Source organism: Myotis daubentonii, chromosome 9 (assembly GCF_963259705.1).
Source record: "Myotis daubentonii chromosome 9, mMyoDau2.1, whole genome shotgun sequence".
NCBI classification, from domain to species: Eukaryota; Metazoa; Chordata; class Mammalia; order Chiroptera; family Vespertilionidae; genus Myotis; species Myotis daubentonii.
In genome coordinates, this window is record NC_081848.1 from 42,808,079 (window position 1) to 42,825,197 (window position 17,119).

Consider the following 17,119-nt stretch of genomic DNA (forward strand, 5'->3'; position numbering starts at 1 on the left):
TCCATCTCTCTCTCCCTCTCCATTACTCTCTGAAATCAATAAAAAAATATATATTTTTAAAAAGGTGAGTGTGTGGAGGTCCTGCCTAGGACTGAGAGCCCAACAGATGGTAGCTGTGCCAGGCCAGGGTGGGCTCTTGGCTGTGGGATCTGAGATGGCTGGCCTTCCCTAAAGAACAAAAAGCTCTGGCCAGTGGCCATAACAGATACGTTCTGGGAACCTGTGTCCCGCCGAGGGCATCCAGAGCCTTGCACCGACCTGGTGACAGGTGCCCAGGATTTACCAACAGATTTGTGCACTGGGCTCAGACTCACTTCTTACAATAGCCCTTATATCAGTCACTCTCTTAACAGAGCAGGAAACTGAGGCCAAGGAGGCAAAGGAGGGCCTTTTCTGGGCCAGAACCTTTACACATGTTTTTTACAGTGTTAATAAGTAGGACAAATTGCCCCTAGTTTGAAGATGCAGTAAAATACTACATTGACTTGGCCTGGATCACTCAGGGATAAAGATGTTTCCTCCCCCTCCCCACGCCCCCGGACATGACTCCCAGGAAAGACACCAAGGGGAACCCCGAGGACTAAGGTAGCCTCCTGGGAGGGTGGGGGGCTCTGTGGCACCCCTGAATGATAAGCAGACTAGCCGGATCTGGAGGGCACTGGGGGTGGGGTGGCATGGGTGAAGGCTTGAAGGTGAGAATGAGTCATTCATCCATCCGAAAAGAACAGGAAGTATAGATTTAAGGAATGGCGGGGAAAGGGTCAAAGCTGGGAAAACAAGCCCGGGCTAAGTGGCAGGCAGAGGGGGTGGGCTTTACTGGGCTGGTGGTAGGGTGCCACTCAGGTGTCTGAGCAGGGGAAGAAGCATGTCCAGAGCTGAGCCCCAGAAAGAGAGGTGGGGGAAATCCTGGCACGAAGGGCCTTTCCCTGGGCTGGTGGCACCGCCTGTGTGCCAGGTGCCTGGACCGAGTCCTGGAGGACTAGGCTCAGTGACTCAACATGAATGAAATCACTCCCCTGGGAGAAAGGGCCCCGATGAATCAGCCCAGTGCGGTGGGGAGGCTGGGAGGCGGGGGGCTCACTGAGTCACCTTCCAAGGGGGAGGGGAGAGATGCAGAGAGAGGACCCACAGTGCAGTGGCAAGATTCAGGTCAGACCACAGCGAGGGCTGTCGGGACTCTGGCGGTCTTCCCACCATCATCGGCGTTGATTCTTCTGGCAGTCTTGTCAAGGAGATGAGAAAACTGAGGCCCCGAAATCGGGGAGGGGAATCTCACCAAGGTCATGCAGCAAGTTGTTGGCAAAGGCCAGGAGAGGCCCAAGCGCATCCTCTAGTCCAGACACGTCCCCCCGCCGCGGCTGATCTCACGCCAAGCGAAGGAGAGGAACCGGGTGGGCTCCGGCGGAGAGCTCGCCGCTCGCCGGGTGACCTCCGTACCCCATCCTCCCAGCCAGGCTGACCGCCAAGTAGGGCCCGGCTGCGCCGCCGCGATGGGACAGCAGGGGGCGCAGGCGCGTCGCGGCTGTCGCAGGCGTCCGAGTGCAGAGGCTCTGCGGAGAAGTGCGCTCCGCGAGCGCGGGTCCCACCGCCGAACTGCGGACCGCGTGCCCGGGGGCCCGCACCCTCTCTGGCTGCCGAGGACGCCGACGCAGACCGGCATGCCTGGTGCTGCCGGGGTTCCAGTGCTCCTACCCCCGCTCAGAAGCGGTGCGCCTGCCCGTGTGTGCGCTCGTGTCTGTGCGCACGAGTCTCCTTCACAGATTTGCTCCTGCTCCCAGGGTCGGTCCGTCTTAGCGCATCCTCCAAAATCCTCCCTGGCTTCACCATTATTTCCTGGAAGAGGAGCAAGCCCAGGCTCCTAGTAATTTGTCAGCGGCCCCTTCCCGCCTCTTTTACCCCCCCACCCCCACCCCGCACTACCCTTCACTGCGCTCTGCCTCGTGGCGCTGGTCTGGCTCCGGGACTTCCTAGGTGGCGGGGAAGAGGATGTGATCCGACAGGAGAGGGGCTCCGAGAGAGAGGCGAGCCCTGCGAGGTAGTGAAAGGAGGGGCCAAGGGGCAGGAGACGGGAGCGAAGGCTGGACGCCGGCTCCCTGGCGGGGTCTCAAGTCCGGAAGACTTGAGAGCGGGCGGTCAGGGCGGCGAGAGTTGGTGGGGGTCGGGTTGGGGTCCTAAGGTCGGACGAGCCGAGAGGTGCTGTCCAGGGTGGCGGGGGTGATGGGCGGGGCCGGGGCGGCGGGGGGCGGGGAGTGGGCGGTCCGGGGCGGGGCCCGGGAGGACGGAGCGCGGACCCGGCGGAGCTGTCGCGGACGCGCCGACCGAGCGCAGCGGCCGGGCCGGCGGGCGGGCGGGCGGGCAGCTGCGAGCATGGTCCTGGTGCTGCACCACATCCTCATCGCTGTTGTCCAATTCCTCAGGCGGGGCCAGCAGGTCTTCCTCAAGCCGGACGAGCCGCCGCCGCCGCCATGCGCCGACAGCCTGCAGGTAGGGGGGCCCTCCGCACCGGCACGAGGAGAAGCGGTGTCGGTCAGCGCCCGCCCGGGTCCCCCCGGAGAGTTCAGTCGCCGGCTCCGGGTCCACCCCGGCCCCGAGCCCTCCTCGGGGTGGAGACCCTCCCCTCGTTCCGAATCCCACTCCCGTGCTGCCTGCAGCCCATCCCCGGAGCCCATGAAGCCCCCGCTCACAGTCCAAACCTCACCCCAGACTCTGAACCCCTTTCGGATCCAGACCCCATCCAAGCACTGAACTCCCGATACACGGTGGGACCCCAGTCCACCCCGAAGGCTCTGCGCAAGCCTAGAACCACCTGCCTCCCAGATTAGTGGAGGAACCCAGCCCAAACCCCTAAACCGCCACCGTGTGTATCAGACTCCAGGCACACCCCGCACCCCTGAGCCCGCAGCCCTCAGCCAGGACCCCAACTCAGGGCTGGGGCCTCACTCCCAGCCCCTGGGCCTCTACTCCACAGCCTCACCTGTGCCCCCACCCAGGTTCCCGCTCAAACACCTGGACTTCAGTCCTCACTGGGACCCCACCCCAGGGTCCCAACGCCTCCTCCCAGCGCGCTCCTTCCTCCTCCTGCCCTGCTCCTGCTGTTCCTCCCTCCTGTATGGAAGGTCTTTTAGTCTCTTCCCGGCTGACTCCCCTCCTCCTGTTCATTTCTGAGTGTGATGGTCCCACTTTTCTCTGTTTCTCCTCTGGCTTCTCCACGGGCGTCCTCTCTCTCTGCTTCTCTCTTGTTTGGCCTCTTTTGCCCATGTGCCCACCTATCTTGGTCTGTCCATGACCCACCCTCCCCCACGTTCCCTCGGTCTCTCCCTTTGTTCTAGGGTCTTTCCCTGTGGTCACCCCTTATACCTGCCTCTGCTTTGGGGTGCGGAGGGGCAGGCTCAGAGTGCTGGGTTGGTTCCCCCAGGACCTCCATTTCCCCCATGTTGTCAGGCATGACATGGTGTGGGCACCGGTGGGAGGGCGTAAACATGGAATGTGTAGTCCTTGGACGGTGCCCAGGGATCTAAGGTGGGTGGGGGTGGTGCGATGGGGCACTGGGTTTATAACTTATAAACCCCCCTCGTCCCTGCTGTCCTGGTCTTGAGGGGGAACAGCTGGGGGCGTGGGATGGACTGCCATCTGGTGCCAGTCACCTGTGGTGGTGGGGTATCCAAGCCTGGGTGAGCTGGGGTGTGTGTTTGTGTAGGACAGGCTGAGTTGCACATGTTGGGTGTGCCTTGTGTTTGATCATGTGTGTTGTGTCATGTAGTATTGTGTGTGTCATCGCGAGTGGGATTGTTTGGAGGGATTCTCGGGGGGGTTGGTGAGTGTGACGATTGTGTCTGGCGTGGCATGCTGTGTGTGGCTAGGATGGAGGCTGCATGGGGGGTATGGAGTGGCAGGCAGCTGTATATATGACTATTATGTGTGTAGGGAACTTCTGTGTATGTGGCTGTGTGTCTGTCATCCTGGGAGGAGTTGTAGGGGCAGCTTGCATGGGGCATTGCATGTGTGATTGTCTATGTTGTTGGTTGCTGTGTGTTGCCAAGAAGGGCCACTGTAGGGGCCCGAGGAAAGGTTTCATTAATGTCTTGGCGAGGGAGTGGGCATGGGGGGCAGAGGGTATGTAATGTGTGTGTGTGTCTGAGTGTGTTTGCAGCCTAAGTGACTGGCTTAGAGTCACTCTGTACAATCTGGGTGGGAAAGAATGCAGCATCGAGGGCTGAGGGGTTCAAGGCTGTGTGTGTGTGTGTGTGTGTGTTCACGTGCACATGCACACGCACCCATGTGTGCATAGTGGGGAGGCAGTGTGCAGGTAGGATTGTCTATGCTGAGGGGCCGTGTGTGGCCACAAATGTGACATTTTGGTGTGACATTAGGTGTGCACATTATCTATGCAGGGTGTGTCTCTATGTCTGGTGTGTGTGTTGCATTTAATTGGATGTGTGTCTGTGGTTAGGGAGGTGAGTGTGTGGGGGGGTGAGGTGCATGGTGGGAGGTTGAGTGTGAGTGTGGTGTGAAGTGTGGGTGTGTGAGCTCTGTGACTTTTCAGTGTGACGTGTGGATTGTGTGATCTTTTCTCCCTGTGAGCTGTTTATGTGCATGGTGAGGCGTATATGAGGGGTATCAAGGAAGTTAAGGGGTGTGTGGGGGTGTTGTGGGCTGTGGAATGTACTGCAGGGGGTAAGAGAGTGTGTGCATAAGGTATGTGGGGTGAGGAACGAGGTATGTAGTGTTTGGGGTGCGTGGAATCCAGCAGGTGTCCCATAAATGTTTGTGGAGTGACATGTGCGCAGGGAGGGCTTGGCTGCCATCCTGTCCTTGCTTTCCTCCCGATTAGGTCCCCAGAGATGCCCAGTGACGTTCTCTCATGGCCCCCTCAGGCCAAGCTGCATCCACCCTTTGCCCTTCATCCTCCTCGCTCTGACCAAGGCCTTTGTCTTGGGTTTCCGGCTGAGCAAGCTCTGGACAGGCCGGCGGCGGGCGATGTCGTGGTCCGGGAGCCTTTGTTCTTTTCCTCTTAGCCTGTCTCGTGTTTGGGCCGGGATTTGGAGGGTGGGGAGAGGATGCACGTGTCGCAGGGTCACTGTGTTTACTACCACCTCACAGTGCTCCGCAGAGAGCAGGGACCCGGCTGGGCAATGACGCCTGGGCGGGAACCCGGATGACACGTCCTCGGCTCCAGAGCATCTCGGGCCAGGCTTGGAGTTGGGCGAGTTTGCCAACCAGGAGGTCTTTGTCCCCTGGGTGGCCCAGGGCCCTTCCTGGCTCCCATCACCTCCAGGGTGCTGAGCAGCAAGGGCCCCCTTCTGCTGGCCTCTCCTCTTCCCTTCTCTGTGTGGCGCCCAGGGAGGGCCCTGGGCTGGGAGACAGCCAGGCAGACCTTAGTCTGTCTCCACCTTTGTTGACCCTCCACCTGATGCGGGGAGTAGTCTCTGTCCCCACAGAGACCCTTCTCTGAAAAAGGAGGCCCGGTCAGACCTTTGGGGACCCTCTAGTCTAATGGGGGAGATCCTGTCAGTAGGAAGAGGCAGGTCACACCCGCCAGAGAAAACTGCGAAGAAGCATCACTGGGCAGCCTGCCAACAGGTATTGGAGCGCATGGAAGCACAGGCCCTACGGTCGGAAGGCACAGAGACTGTCAGAGTTAGTCAGGGGAAGGGGCTGGGGGCCAGTGCCTCAGCCTCACATTCCAGAAGTTTCTCTGAAGTGAGTGGACTTGAGCTGGGCCTTGAAGACGGTGCTGGGTGAACAGAGAAATGTGGTTGAGGCTGAGGAAGATTCTGGCCCAACTAGAAAAAGGGATCTTGAAGGCCGCGGGCCCTTCCCGAGCAATACTGCATGGCTTTGGACGGCCATCCTGGGTCTCCATCCTCCTCAAGTTTTCACATCCAAGCTTTTTGCCGCCCCGCCCCCCCCCCCCCCCCCGCCATTGTCTTTTGTCTGAATCATTGTCATTGTCATCCTCATGTTTTAGGTAACTCTTTCCAAATTGCAAGCTCCTTTCATCACCTCCTCATTTAACAGACTCACTCATTCAGTTGTCTAAAAGCATTTCTTGAGCATCTGCTATGCACCAGGCAGACACAGTTTTAAGTGCTAAACTCATAGCAGTGACCAAGTAGGCCTCACAGGGCTCCCACCTTCTATGTTTGAGAAACTCTGTCTTCCTGGCCCAGCCACACTGTCAGCCCCCAGGCCCTGGGCAGATGGCCCTTCCGTCTGTGTATCCCCCAACCTGATGTGCACCTGGTTCCATGAGGCTCCCTCTTCAGATGCTGGGTCTGGACTGCCCCTCCCATGCATTCTGAGCGGGGCTTGCCATAGTCCAGATGCTCATGTCAGTCATAGATGTTGTAACCCTCTGTAGGGTCAGCAGCCCTATTGCCATCTAGGGAAACTGAGGCCCAAGCGGAGGGCAGGGGACGTTAGGCAGCCCCCTCTGGAGACCCTCCTTGTACCAGCATTACCAGAGGCCAAGAGGAGTTAGGGGACTTGCCCAGTTTCACAGCAAGGTGGCAGGGCCAGGCCCAGAATAGAGCTCTCCTGGCCATCAGGCTGGGCTCTGGCCCCGGCACCATGCTGCTCCCTGGCTGGCCTCCGTGATGCCTGTGGTGGGTAAATGATTATTAATGACCCCTCTGGCTAGGAGACAGGAAATGTTTCCCAGCCACAGCTGGGGACCTGCTCCCTGCCAGCCCCAGCCATCCATACCCGCCCTGGCCATGGTGTTGGTATTGATGTTATCTCCATTCGCCTTCTTCACTCCTGATCATCCACCTCCCTCTTCTCTCAGGGATAAAGGACAGACAGGGACAGAGCTTTCTCTTCCACATCTCTGTCTTTCTCCACTTTCTCCAACCTGATTCATCTCCATTTTCTTCCCTGCCACAAAGCAGCCAGAAGCAGTTCCTCCTCCAGGAAGCCTTCCTTGAATGCACTGCCAGCCCCTCCAGCGTCTTATCCTGGCTCCTGGCCACTGAATCTCCTGGTCCTCTCTGGTGGTTTGCTCTGATGCTCCCTCAAGGGCTGGGCTGGGGACTTCCTGTGGCCTGTCCTCAATTTCTGTCGTAGAGCTGACATGGAGGATCCTCCCAGATGTTTCCTCCAGGAAGTCCCCAGCCCAGCCCAGGGACTCTCTCTTCCTCTGAGCACCCCAGCCCTGCCTGTCTGCGATTCATGCTATGTACTTCCAGGCCTTCATAGGTGGACATTAAGTGAGTACCTACTATGTGCCCAACAGAGAGGATAGGTAGAGATGAGCACAGTGTGGGCCCTAACGTTCTGCCACACATTACCCCAAGTCTGAGTAACCATGCATCTGCCCCATATCAGGTAGATAGACCCAGGTACCTGGCTGATGGTGGGCAGCTGATGGGATGCAGGAGGGGGCGCGGACACATATTGGTGCTGGTAGATCGTGTGGTGAGGGCACTGCTGGAGAGAAACTAGGGGGCCATGGTGTGACAGAGCCAGGCCCCTAATTCAGCCCAGTGAGAAGGAGGGGCAAGTTGGGGATTTTCCAGGAGGAAACATATGTAAACTGGGAGCGAAGGGAGAGCCAGGAGAAAGTTCTGGGCAGAGAGAAGGAGAGAACGGTAAATGTGAAGGCTTGCTGGTGGCAGACAGAGAAAGGAAAGTGTGGCTCCGCAGTTCTGTGAAGCAGGATCCTGGGCTACCGGGGAGGCTGAGTAGGTGGGATGGGGGGCGAGGAAGTGGTGAAGCATCAGGAGAGGAGGAGGCTGGTGAGGCTGGCAGGGACCAGATTGTGCAGGGCTTATAAGGCATGTCAAGGAATTTGGACTTTCCCTAGAAGGATCCGGGCAGTGGGGGAAGAGTCCAGCGCAGGGCAGGGATGGCTCAGCCCTGTGCGTTGGGGAGCCCTGGGTGGAGAGAGACCGCGCTGAAGTGAGGGGGGAGGTGGGGCTGCCTGTGTGGGTACAGCATAGTGTGGTCCACACAAGGGATGAGGAGGCTGAGACAGGGAAATGTCAAGGATAGAGGGGAGGGGGATGGGGGGGGGGGTTAGGGGTGGAAGAGGGAGTTGGTCAGCTGTAGAGGTGAAGGGCAAGAGAGAATGCTGCCCCTGGTATTTGGATGAGGAAGGACAGGGATTGAGGGCAGATGCCTGGTCCTGCATCAGGGCCCTCTAAGGACCAGAAGGGCTCAGGAAGGCCTCCCATGTCAGCAGCTTTGAGGCTAAATGGAGCCAGGAGACCCAGCCCATGCTCGGGCTGCTGCATCCTCCCCTGTCGCGTGGGGACTCGGATCTGCCCTGGGCAAAGAGTGTTCAGAATGCAAAAACTAAAACAACCTGTGAAATGCAATACTTAATAAAATTCAAATCCAAAAACGTATGCATACATTCCCAAACGAGTTAAAATGTAAATTTATGAAAATGCCAAGCAGCCGTGATGGCTCTAATATCACTCGTAAGCCGCCTGCGCTCCCTCCTGCGCTCCCTCCTGCGCTCCCTCCACTTTGGATCTGGTCCCCTAGAAGCTGTGGCTGGACCCTGGGGGTCCAGGACCTTCTGGTCTTGTGTTCAGAGCACCTCCTCAGAGGAGCCTGCCCTCTGGCTGGTGTTTCCCTGTCCCCCACCCTGAGGGAGTTGGCCCCTTGAGCTCCCCCATCTATGGTTGCCTTTATTTGGGGGGGCCTAGGCACAGAGTTAGGGAGAGGGGAAGAGCAAAAGGAGTTGCAGGCGTTGAAGGTGACTTTCCGACAAGTTTTGCAATTGCCAGAACCCAAATATTGCAGGCTCAGAGTTGGGCCCTGCTTGGCTCCCACTCTGATAATCTTGCGCTAGGCCGTTTTCTGGGCTGCATCTTCTCATCTGTAACAGGAGGAAGTTGGGGTCAATATCTCCAGGGAGCTTATGAGCTCTAGGGATGGATGACAGACTCGAGCATTGTCGGTCTCTGGGGTTCCAGCCGTCCACGACTCTCAGCTCCCTGTCAGGGCTGTGCGTAGGCGAGGTTGTGCGGTTCCGACACTCTGTGACTTTAAGATACTGAGGCTCCGGGAGCCGAAGATGCAGACATTCTGTGAATCCAAGATTCTAGGATTTGATGATGTGATGATTCAATGATTCTAAATGGGGCTGCTGGGAAGAGCTGCAGCCACCTGCCTTGTTCATGCCGATGTTCAGTTATTAAAACAGAGCAAGCAGCGATGGAGATGGTAGCTTGGGGTGGCAGGTGTCCCTGCCCCCCGGTGGGGGCGGGGGGGACTGAGCTTGGGTTAGGTGGGGAATGAGACCCCCTAGACCTGGGTCACACAGGCTTTCTCCGGCCCTAACAGAACTGGTGCGTGTGCTCGTGTGAGATCTGCCACTCCCTAAGCCTGCAGGGTGAGAGGTCATTTCCTTCAGCCCTGCCTCCACTCCTCAACATTTCAGATTATGGCAGAGAGAGACGTGCCCTTGCCTCCCAGCCCCTAAAGTCTCTGGGCAGAAATGTCAACAGGAGGAAGGAGAGCCGGGCTCGCCCCCCTCCCCCCGGCAGCCTGGCCTGAGGGGGAAAACAGGACATGCACGCTTCCTGGACACAGACACGGAAACACGCCAACCCCTGCCCGCGAGGGCCCTAAGTGCAAGGGCCTCCGACTAGGGTAGAGGCCAGAGCAGCCAGAGGGGCAGTGAGGCATTGGCACCCCTGGCGTGCAGGCCGAGGAGGGAGAAGCCTGCTGGTGCCCTGGGGGTGCTGTGGAGGGGCCTGAGGAAGGGGGGTCCCGGGCCAGGATGCCTGGAGAGCGGATGACTGATGGGTACTCCCCTGTGGCGAGCACAAGTCTGGCCCATTTGTCCAGTGGTTTGCTGCCTCTTGGGTTGTGCACATGCCTCAGTACACACACCCCATTCAGGCAGGAGAGGAGGGTTCCAGCCCTCTAGAGAGCCCGCCTGGGGTGGGGGGGGGCCCTCAGAAGCCCAGTACCACTGCCTGGTTTGCAGATCAGGTGACAGAGGCTGGGAGCAGCCCCAGGTCACACAGCACAGCAGGGCCTGAAACCCAGCTTCCTGATTCCCAGTCCTGGGTGTTCCCCCTTCCCCTTGGAGCCCTTGGGGAGCAGGAGTGGAGGCAGGACTCAGGTTAGGGGGGCCAGTCCTTGTCTGTCACCCTTCATCTTTCTCCTCCCACAGGCCAGAAGGCAGATGGGGTGGTGACAGCTGCTCCCTGTCATCCACAAGGCTCCATTGTCTTCCACCTCCTGTCTTGGCCCTGAGGATAGGGTCCCCAGCAGGGAGCCCCTCCCCAGCTGCCCAACCCATGGTGGGCCTCCCTGGGGTTGTCCTCTCTTCCCTCGGCCACTTCCTGCTGTCCCACTTCCTGCTGTCCCATTCCGCACTGCCATCTCTGCTGCCCTCGGGCTCTTGCCCCATCCTTGTAGACTCCATCTCTGGCTGTCCTTGTGAGTCAGCCTCTCTCAAAAGACAGACTTGGAAGGGCCCTAGGAGATCATCAAGCCCAACCCTTTCATTCTTCAGAGGAGGAAGGCAGCTCAGAGAGCGGAAGGTCCTCAAAGGGGAACTTGCACAGCAGGTTGTGGCAGGGCCTGGGTCACGGAGGCACACTGCCCTTGGCGTCAGGCGTCTCGGGTTTGAGGACTGTGTTATGACCAACCTGACAGACCTCTCTTCAGCCCTAAGCTCCTCTTCCTTCCTCTTCTTTGCCCATCACCGTGCCTGCTGCCTGGCTGACCCCTATTTTGGGCTGACCCAGTCCTTGGGACACACCCCAGGGCTCAGGACTCCATAACTGGAATGTGCACCCATGCTCACATGGACACAAGCCCTGGTGAAAATCTATGTCTCTAGTTAGGAGGCTGTCCTGGAACCTAGTGTTCTCTTCCTTTCGGACACCCACACCTCCTCCAGGAAGTCCCCCAGGACCTCTCTACAGACAGCCTTCCTCCCACTGGACCCTTTGTGACAACTGAGTTCTATGAGCCTAAGTTCCGCCTCTGTGGCCTCAAGGGCATGGCTGAGTCTCCCCCTGGCCCTGGAGCCCCTCCTTCAGTGTCCCCTCCTTCTGTTTCCAGGAGGGGCTCAGCTTCCTGTGGCTGGGTGGGGAGAGCCCTGAGGTCCCCAGAGGACGGTGGGACAATGGGGAGGTGGTGATAGATGAGACATTGCGTCTTCCCTAAAGCAGGCTCCACCCTACCCAGACCTCCTGGCTGGTGTCTGGGGCACAGCCCCGGCCTGTGGGTCCCTTGAGACTAGGGTCTGACTCCACACCCCTGACCTCGCAATGCTGAGGTCAGAGAACGAGAGCCCCTGTCCCTCAGCCAGGTCCCCAGGGTGCCAGCAGCATATTAGCAGGTGGTGTAGGTCCTGGGGCCTCTGAGCTGACCTGCTCTCACTGCAGGGGTGGGCAGGAGGGGGGTTATGGAGGAGCTGTGGATGCCTAGCTGAGGCTCCCGCATCCTGTCTACCTTCCCCAGGCATGAAGTTGGAGACAAGGAACCAGAGGGCGAGGGGCAGCTGGGAACCAAGTGCAGCTAGCTGCCCCTCTCAAGGACGGGGAGGGGCTGTCCAGGCAGCTCAGGGGGTGGATCACCAGAGGCCGTGTGGAAAAGCAGGCTCAGGCTGTGGACAAAAGGGATGGGCCGTGGGGTCAGGCACTTATCTCAGCCCTCGTCATTTCCTCCGCCGGACATGACTGGGTTAGCAGGGTCATCGCACAGAGGGAAGGAACAGGCCGGAGCCAGTGCTACGGGAGCCAGGCCCTACGGTGGACGCGGACACGGGGGTCACCTTGTCACATGCTCACCTGCAGTTAGTCCCCCGTAGAGGCCCAGCCGCGTGGCCACAGTCATCTGGGAGATGGCCACATCTCGCCCATTGCTCTGCACACACACACCCCCTCCACCCCACAAACTGCACTGTCGTCCTGGGCCAGGCTCAGGCCCAGCTGCAAGCATGGCTGGGCGGGGGGACCCCCCATGATACAGGGACATGTGGGACAACCAGACACCCTGCCACAGCCACACCACAAGCATCCACACACCAGGTGCAGCTACTGTTGCCCCTGTGACCCGTGGATGCCAGCAGTCCTGGGCAGGCATCCAGGGCCTGGGTGAGAAGAGGGGCGCCAGGCAGGGAACCAGCCCCCCATACCAGACTGTGCCCTCCCCCAGCTCGCTGAGTGCCTGAGGCTGTTTATTTCCTAGCAGGGATGGGTGTCTCATCCTCCCTCCCCCTCCCTGTCCCCACCACACGCTTCCAAAGCTGCCAAATCAAATCAGCCCCTGCGCCCGCGCCAGGCTGGCATGGCGGCCAGCAGCTGACGGGAACGAAGCCAGGCTCAGAATATCCCGCCGCCTGTGCCTGTCCCATGCCTGGGTGTGCTTGCTGGGTGGGGGTGGGGAGGGGCAGCCGGCCGGCCGGGCAGTGCCTCCCAGAGAGGCTGGGGTTTCTGGATGCCACCTGGCTGGTGGCGTCCTGGGGATCAGGTGAGCAGCCCCAGGTGTCCACCAGCATTGGCGGAGCTGTGCGAGTGGTGCTGATGGGAGGCAGGGTGGGGGGTCCAGTTGGAGCCCGGACAACTGGGCGCCAGGCTGGGGTTGGAGACTCAAACACATGATCGTATACATTTAGGATTCACAGAAACCCTAGCTGGGAGCCCAACCCAGTGAACTATGTGAGCTGGACACTACAAATCCCATGTTTTAGATGGGGAATCTGAGGCTTAGAGAGAGCTGGTGAAGTTCCCTGGAGAGAAGCAGAAATGGAGGGGGCCTGGGAATGGGTAAAAGTGTGGTGGATTCCTTTCTGAGGGGCGCCTGGCTGCAAGAAAGAGGGGGCCCTGTTCTCAGAGTTGAGGGGCAGAGAACATGCCAGACCTAGGGTGAAGCCAGGAGCAGGAGGGGAGTGTGGGGAGAGAGCAGGGTGCAAACAGGCTCGGCTCCCTGGACGCGGCTACCTGTGGACAAGAAGCCGGGTCTGCGGGGACTGGGTGGGGGAGCAGGCTGGGGAGAAGGGGAGAAGGACTGGCACACCTGAGCCCCTGGCCTTCTTGTCTCTGCAGCCAACCGGGACCTCCTTGCACAGCAGCCAGTGCCCCCAGGAAGTAGAGACGCCCGACTGGAGGTGAGAGCTCAGCAGAGGGAGGAATGGGTGGGCTCGAGGGGACAGGGGCACAGGCTGGGATCAGTCTGAGCATTGCCCTCACCCCTGGGAGAACTGGGAGGCTGGAGCCGAACCCAAGCCCCTCCCCTTCCAGCCTAGGGTCACCCCACACCAAGACCACCAACCCCACCCTATTTGTGCCTGGTGAGTCCCTCCCACTGAAGATTGGCCCTCCTCCCAGATCACCTGGGAGCCATTTCAGACTCCTCCCCCATCCTCTCCATCCTCATCCAATAGTTCCTGGTGGATTCTCTGCCCTGAGTATTGTGTGAGTTTCACTCCTCCTCTCCATTCTGCTGCCTGCCCTAACCCCCAGCTCCTCACCTTCCCCCTGGACAGCTCACTGCTGTCTGCCTTTGGTTGTCCCATCCTCCGTGTCGCAGCCAGAAGGATCTTTCTAACATACAAATCTGAGCTTGTCACTTTTCTGCTAAAAAATTCTCCATGTTACCCACCCGCCTGCTTCCTCTGCAGCCACAGCCAGGCCACAGTTCTCCCTTCATACATCCCCGTCTCCCAGAACCACTCCTGCTGGCCTCTTCCTGCCTCAGCTTCCCACATCCTTCTGGGCTCAGCTCTAGCCTCCCCTCCTCCGGGAAGCCCTCCAGGCCTGCACTCCCTCCTCTGAGCTCTCCTGTCCAGGCAGTCAGATCCTGGGGCGTTCTGCTCTCTGTGCCGTTAGCGCCCCTGTTCTCCATTACGTGACTCTGTATGTCTTCGCCTCTGAACTGTGAGCTCCTTGAGCCGGGGGACTGTGCTTTTTTTCACTTCTGAATCTCAGGGCGTGCATTTGCTTTGAACTGAGGGCTGCCATCCCAGCCCCGGACCGTGCCTTTGGGTGCCTCTTCGGAATCTTCAGTGCTCAGAGGGGCCTGGAGCGACAGAAATGGGGTGGCCTGGGGACGGTGACGATGGGCATGGAGGAGGGTGTGTGTAAAAAGGGCCAAGCAGCAAGGCCAGCAGGAGCCCACGCTTGTGCCCGGTCCTGGCGAGAGGAAGGGGAGGCTGCTGCTGGATCAGCCCCCGCCCTGTGCCCGGAGCTTTAGACACATTTCCCTGTTTAACCTCACAGCCGCCCTCTGAGGCAGGGGCTGCTGTTCTCCTTTCGTATTCGGGGAGCTGAGGCCTATGGGGTCCCATAGTGAGTGAGTCGGGCAGGACTGTGAGTGGAGCCCAGATGTGTCTCCTGCCCAACCTCGCTCTCTCCCTGCCCTCGGGAAGCCCGGGAAAGAAGACACCCACACAGGGCCTGGGGCACAGGGGGTCAGCATGGCTCCCTGCTGGGACCTGGGGCCAAGCCCTGAGAATGCCCCTACAGCTGGGAGCTGGGGAAGGGGGCGGAGAGTCATTATTAATTTATTTATGGCATGGCATTCCCGTGGGGCGGGGCTCCCCCAAGAGCTGGGACAGATGGCGTTCCTGGGAGCCCGCAGTGTCTCAGCAGCCGCTGCCACCCGCCAGGAGAGACTGTATTTGTCATCCTCCCAGGAAGCCATGAAGGGAGAGGGCTTTGGAGAAGCTGGGACCTTCCTGGGCAAAGGGCCCTGAGAGAGGGAGCCGGGCCCAGGCTCCCTGTTTATCCTTTGCCTGAGCCCTTGGCCCTGCTCCTGGCAAGTTCACGTTCTGCCCTCCTCCCAGCCCTGCCACGCTTCCCCCTTGCCATGGGACCTCTCTGGGTCATCCCCATTCGGTCTCTTTCTCTCTGTTCTTTCCCCACCTTTCCTTTGTCTGGGTCCTGCTGCCCCTCCTAAGACCAAGGATCTTAGGCTATAAGGCCCTCAGCTCTCAGCTCTCCTGCCCCTCCGCCCCCCAATCCCTAACCCACACCCACCCAGAAGATGGCAGGTGTCTGCCTGACATCTTGGCAGAGCCTACTCTATTTCTGGGTGTGGTTAGCACCCCATCCTGAGTGCCCAGGCCCATGCTCAGCCCTCCTGGGAGAGATAGGTTGCCACCCTTGGCATAGAAAGGACAGGACTGGAGCGAGTAGGGACCCTAAGGAGCTGCCCAGACTATAGGGACAGCTGGAGGGAAAGGGGGAAGAGGCATGGGGAGACGATGAGGAGCCCTCCAGTCACAGTGGCGGCTGGAGAGACAAGATGGCCGTATCTAGAGAACAGTCTCTGGCAGGGGTCCTCAAACTACGGCCCGCGGGCCACATGCCGCCCGCTGGAAACGTTTATCCAGCCCGCCGGGTGTTTTTGCCGCTGCTGTGTGCATAGGAATTTGTTCATAGTTTTTTTTTTTTAAACTATAGTCCGGCCCTCCAACGGTCTGAGGGACAGTGAACTGGCCCCCTGTTTAAAAAGTTTGAGGACCCCTGGTATGGGGTCAGATGGGCATGAGTTCAAGTTCACCACTTCCTAGGTGTGTGAACTTGGGCCAGTCCCTTTACCTGCCTGAGCACCCGTTTCCTCACCTGTCAAGTGGATAAGCAGCTCCATCATTGTTGGACATAATCCCCTATTAGGCATAATCAAGAAGAGCCGCTGGGAGAAGTCCCCAGGGCAGTGTTGTGATGTGCCTGCCCACAGCAGGTCCTCAAGAGTGAGCACCTTGGAGCCAGGACTAGGCTGTGAACTGTGAGACGGGGTGCACTGTGAGACGGGCTGAGCTGGGGTTCATGAAGGTTCTGTGGGCACCGCACGTTCCCCTGGCACTGGCAGCATGACAGCCAGGAGAGCAGGGCAGCCAGCACCATCCCCACCTACCAGGGTGTGTCAGCTCAGCACACCCTCTGGGGTGGCTCCCTGGCTCCTGTGCCAGCTGGCCAGGCTAGGGGAGGGCTCTCTGGGTTCAGCCTGAGTCCTCCTCTGGGGCCAGGGTCATACTCCCTCTGGATGTCAGGGCTGAGGCTGCTCATGTAGTGAACGGAGCACACTGGGTCCCTGCCCGCGGCGCTGGCTCTCAGGGCCCAGACAGGGGCCTGGGAGCCCTATGGGGTGAGGGCGGGGGAGAGGCAGACATAGGCCAGGGTGTAGGTCTCTACACTAAGCACCCAAATGCTCTGCCCAGCACTGGCTCCTCTACTGCTGTCCATGGATAAGTAAAGACCATACCCCTTGGCATGGCATTGCCAGCCCTGCCCGCTGGGCCCCTCATGCCCGCCCTTTACCCCTAGACATGGCAGTACTCACTCCTCTGGACATCAGCTCTTCCTGGCCTCCCTGCCTTACTCCTACTGATCCCTCTCTCTGGAGTGGTTTTTATTTTATTTATTTTTATTTGTTTCTTTATTTTCAACCAGTACTTCAGATAAGATGTCACCTCCTCTGTGAAGCCCTCTCAGATTGCTCTCTCCACACCAGATCAAGTCAGTCTCTCCTCTTTCCAGGTCACCCACAGCCCCCAAGCTTCTCTAAGCTTAGAGTCAGGTAACTCGTTACCCCGTGTGGTTACCTATCCTTTCCCATGCAGTTACAAACGCCTTCGTGTAGGAACCAAGGCTGCCTCCTTTGTCTCTCCTGGACCTACGTGGGGCCTGGCATAAGCCTCGTATATAGTAGGTGCTCAATAAATGTTTCTTGATTGAATGAGGATAATTGTGAGGGGGTTGGAGTAGGTACAAGAAAGAGGCAGTTGCTGGGTTGGTGGCAGTCTTGGAGACTTGCTGGTGGAGGAAGCCTTGGACCTTCGAAGGATGGGGAGGGTCAAGGCCATTGACAGATGAGGCCAGAGGTCAGGTGGATAGTCAGAGAGTCCATGTGGTCAGCTGCTGACAGAACCAGCTGAGGGCCACAAGGACCAGCACAGGACTGGGGACAGCAGAGAGAGGAGCCTGGAACAAGGACTCAGACCGGGAAGGGGCTGCAAAGGCCTGGCTCGGTGCTGAGAACCAGCTCCAAAACCTCTCTGCCCTGGGTCCTGGGTGAAGGACCATTTAGCCTCAGAGCCTGGGCTGAGGCTGAGGTTACCGATGGTGAGTGAGTGGGTCCAGCATGGTGAGATGGTGATAGTAGGGCCAGGAGCCAGGGGTCGTGTAAGGTAGGAGTGCCAGGG

The 17,119-nt window shown here is 59.2% G+C and overlaps 1 protein-coding gene across 3 annotated transcripts in view; it reads left to right on the plus strand.

Annotated features, from left to right (window-relative positions):
- Positions 1–2,316: 2,316 nt before the first annotated feature.
- PDE2A (phosphodiesterase 2A) overlaps positions 2,317–17,119 on the plus strand; it is a 62,124-nt gene continuing 47,321 nt past the window's right edge. Inside the window, exons 1-3 of one of the 3 annotated variants that reach the window (XM_059708548.1) lie at positions 2,356–2,484; positions 7,066–7,208; positions 13,020–13,081. In XM_059708548.1, the coding sequence (XP_059564531.1) occupies positions 7,073–7,208; positions 13,020–13,081 (198 nt within the window). In that variant the 5' untranslated portion in view covers positions 2,356–2,484; positions 7,066–7,072. Of the gene's footprint in view, positions 2,485–7,065; positions 7,209–13,019; positions 13,082–17,119 lie in introns of all 3 variants that reach the window. The other 2 variants (XM_059708550.1, XM_059708549.1) reach the window with 2 other exon arrangements.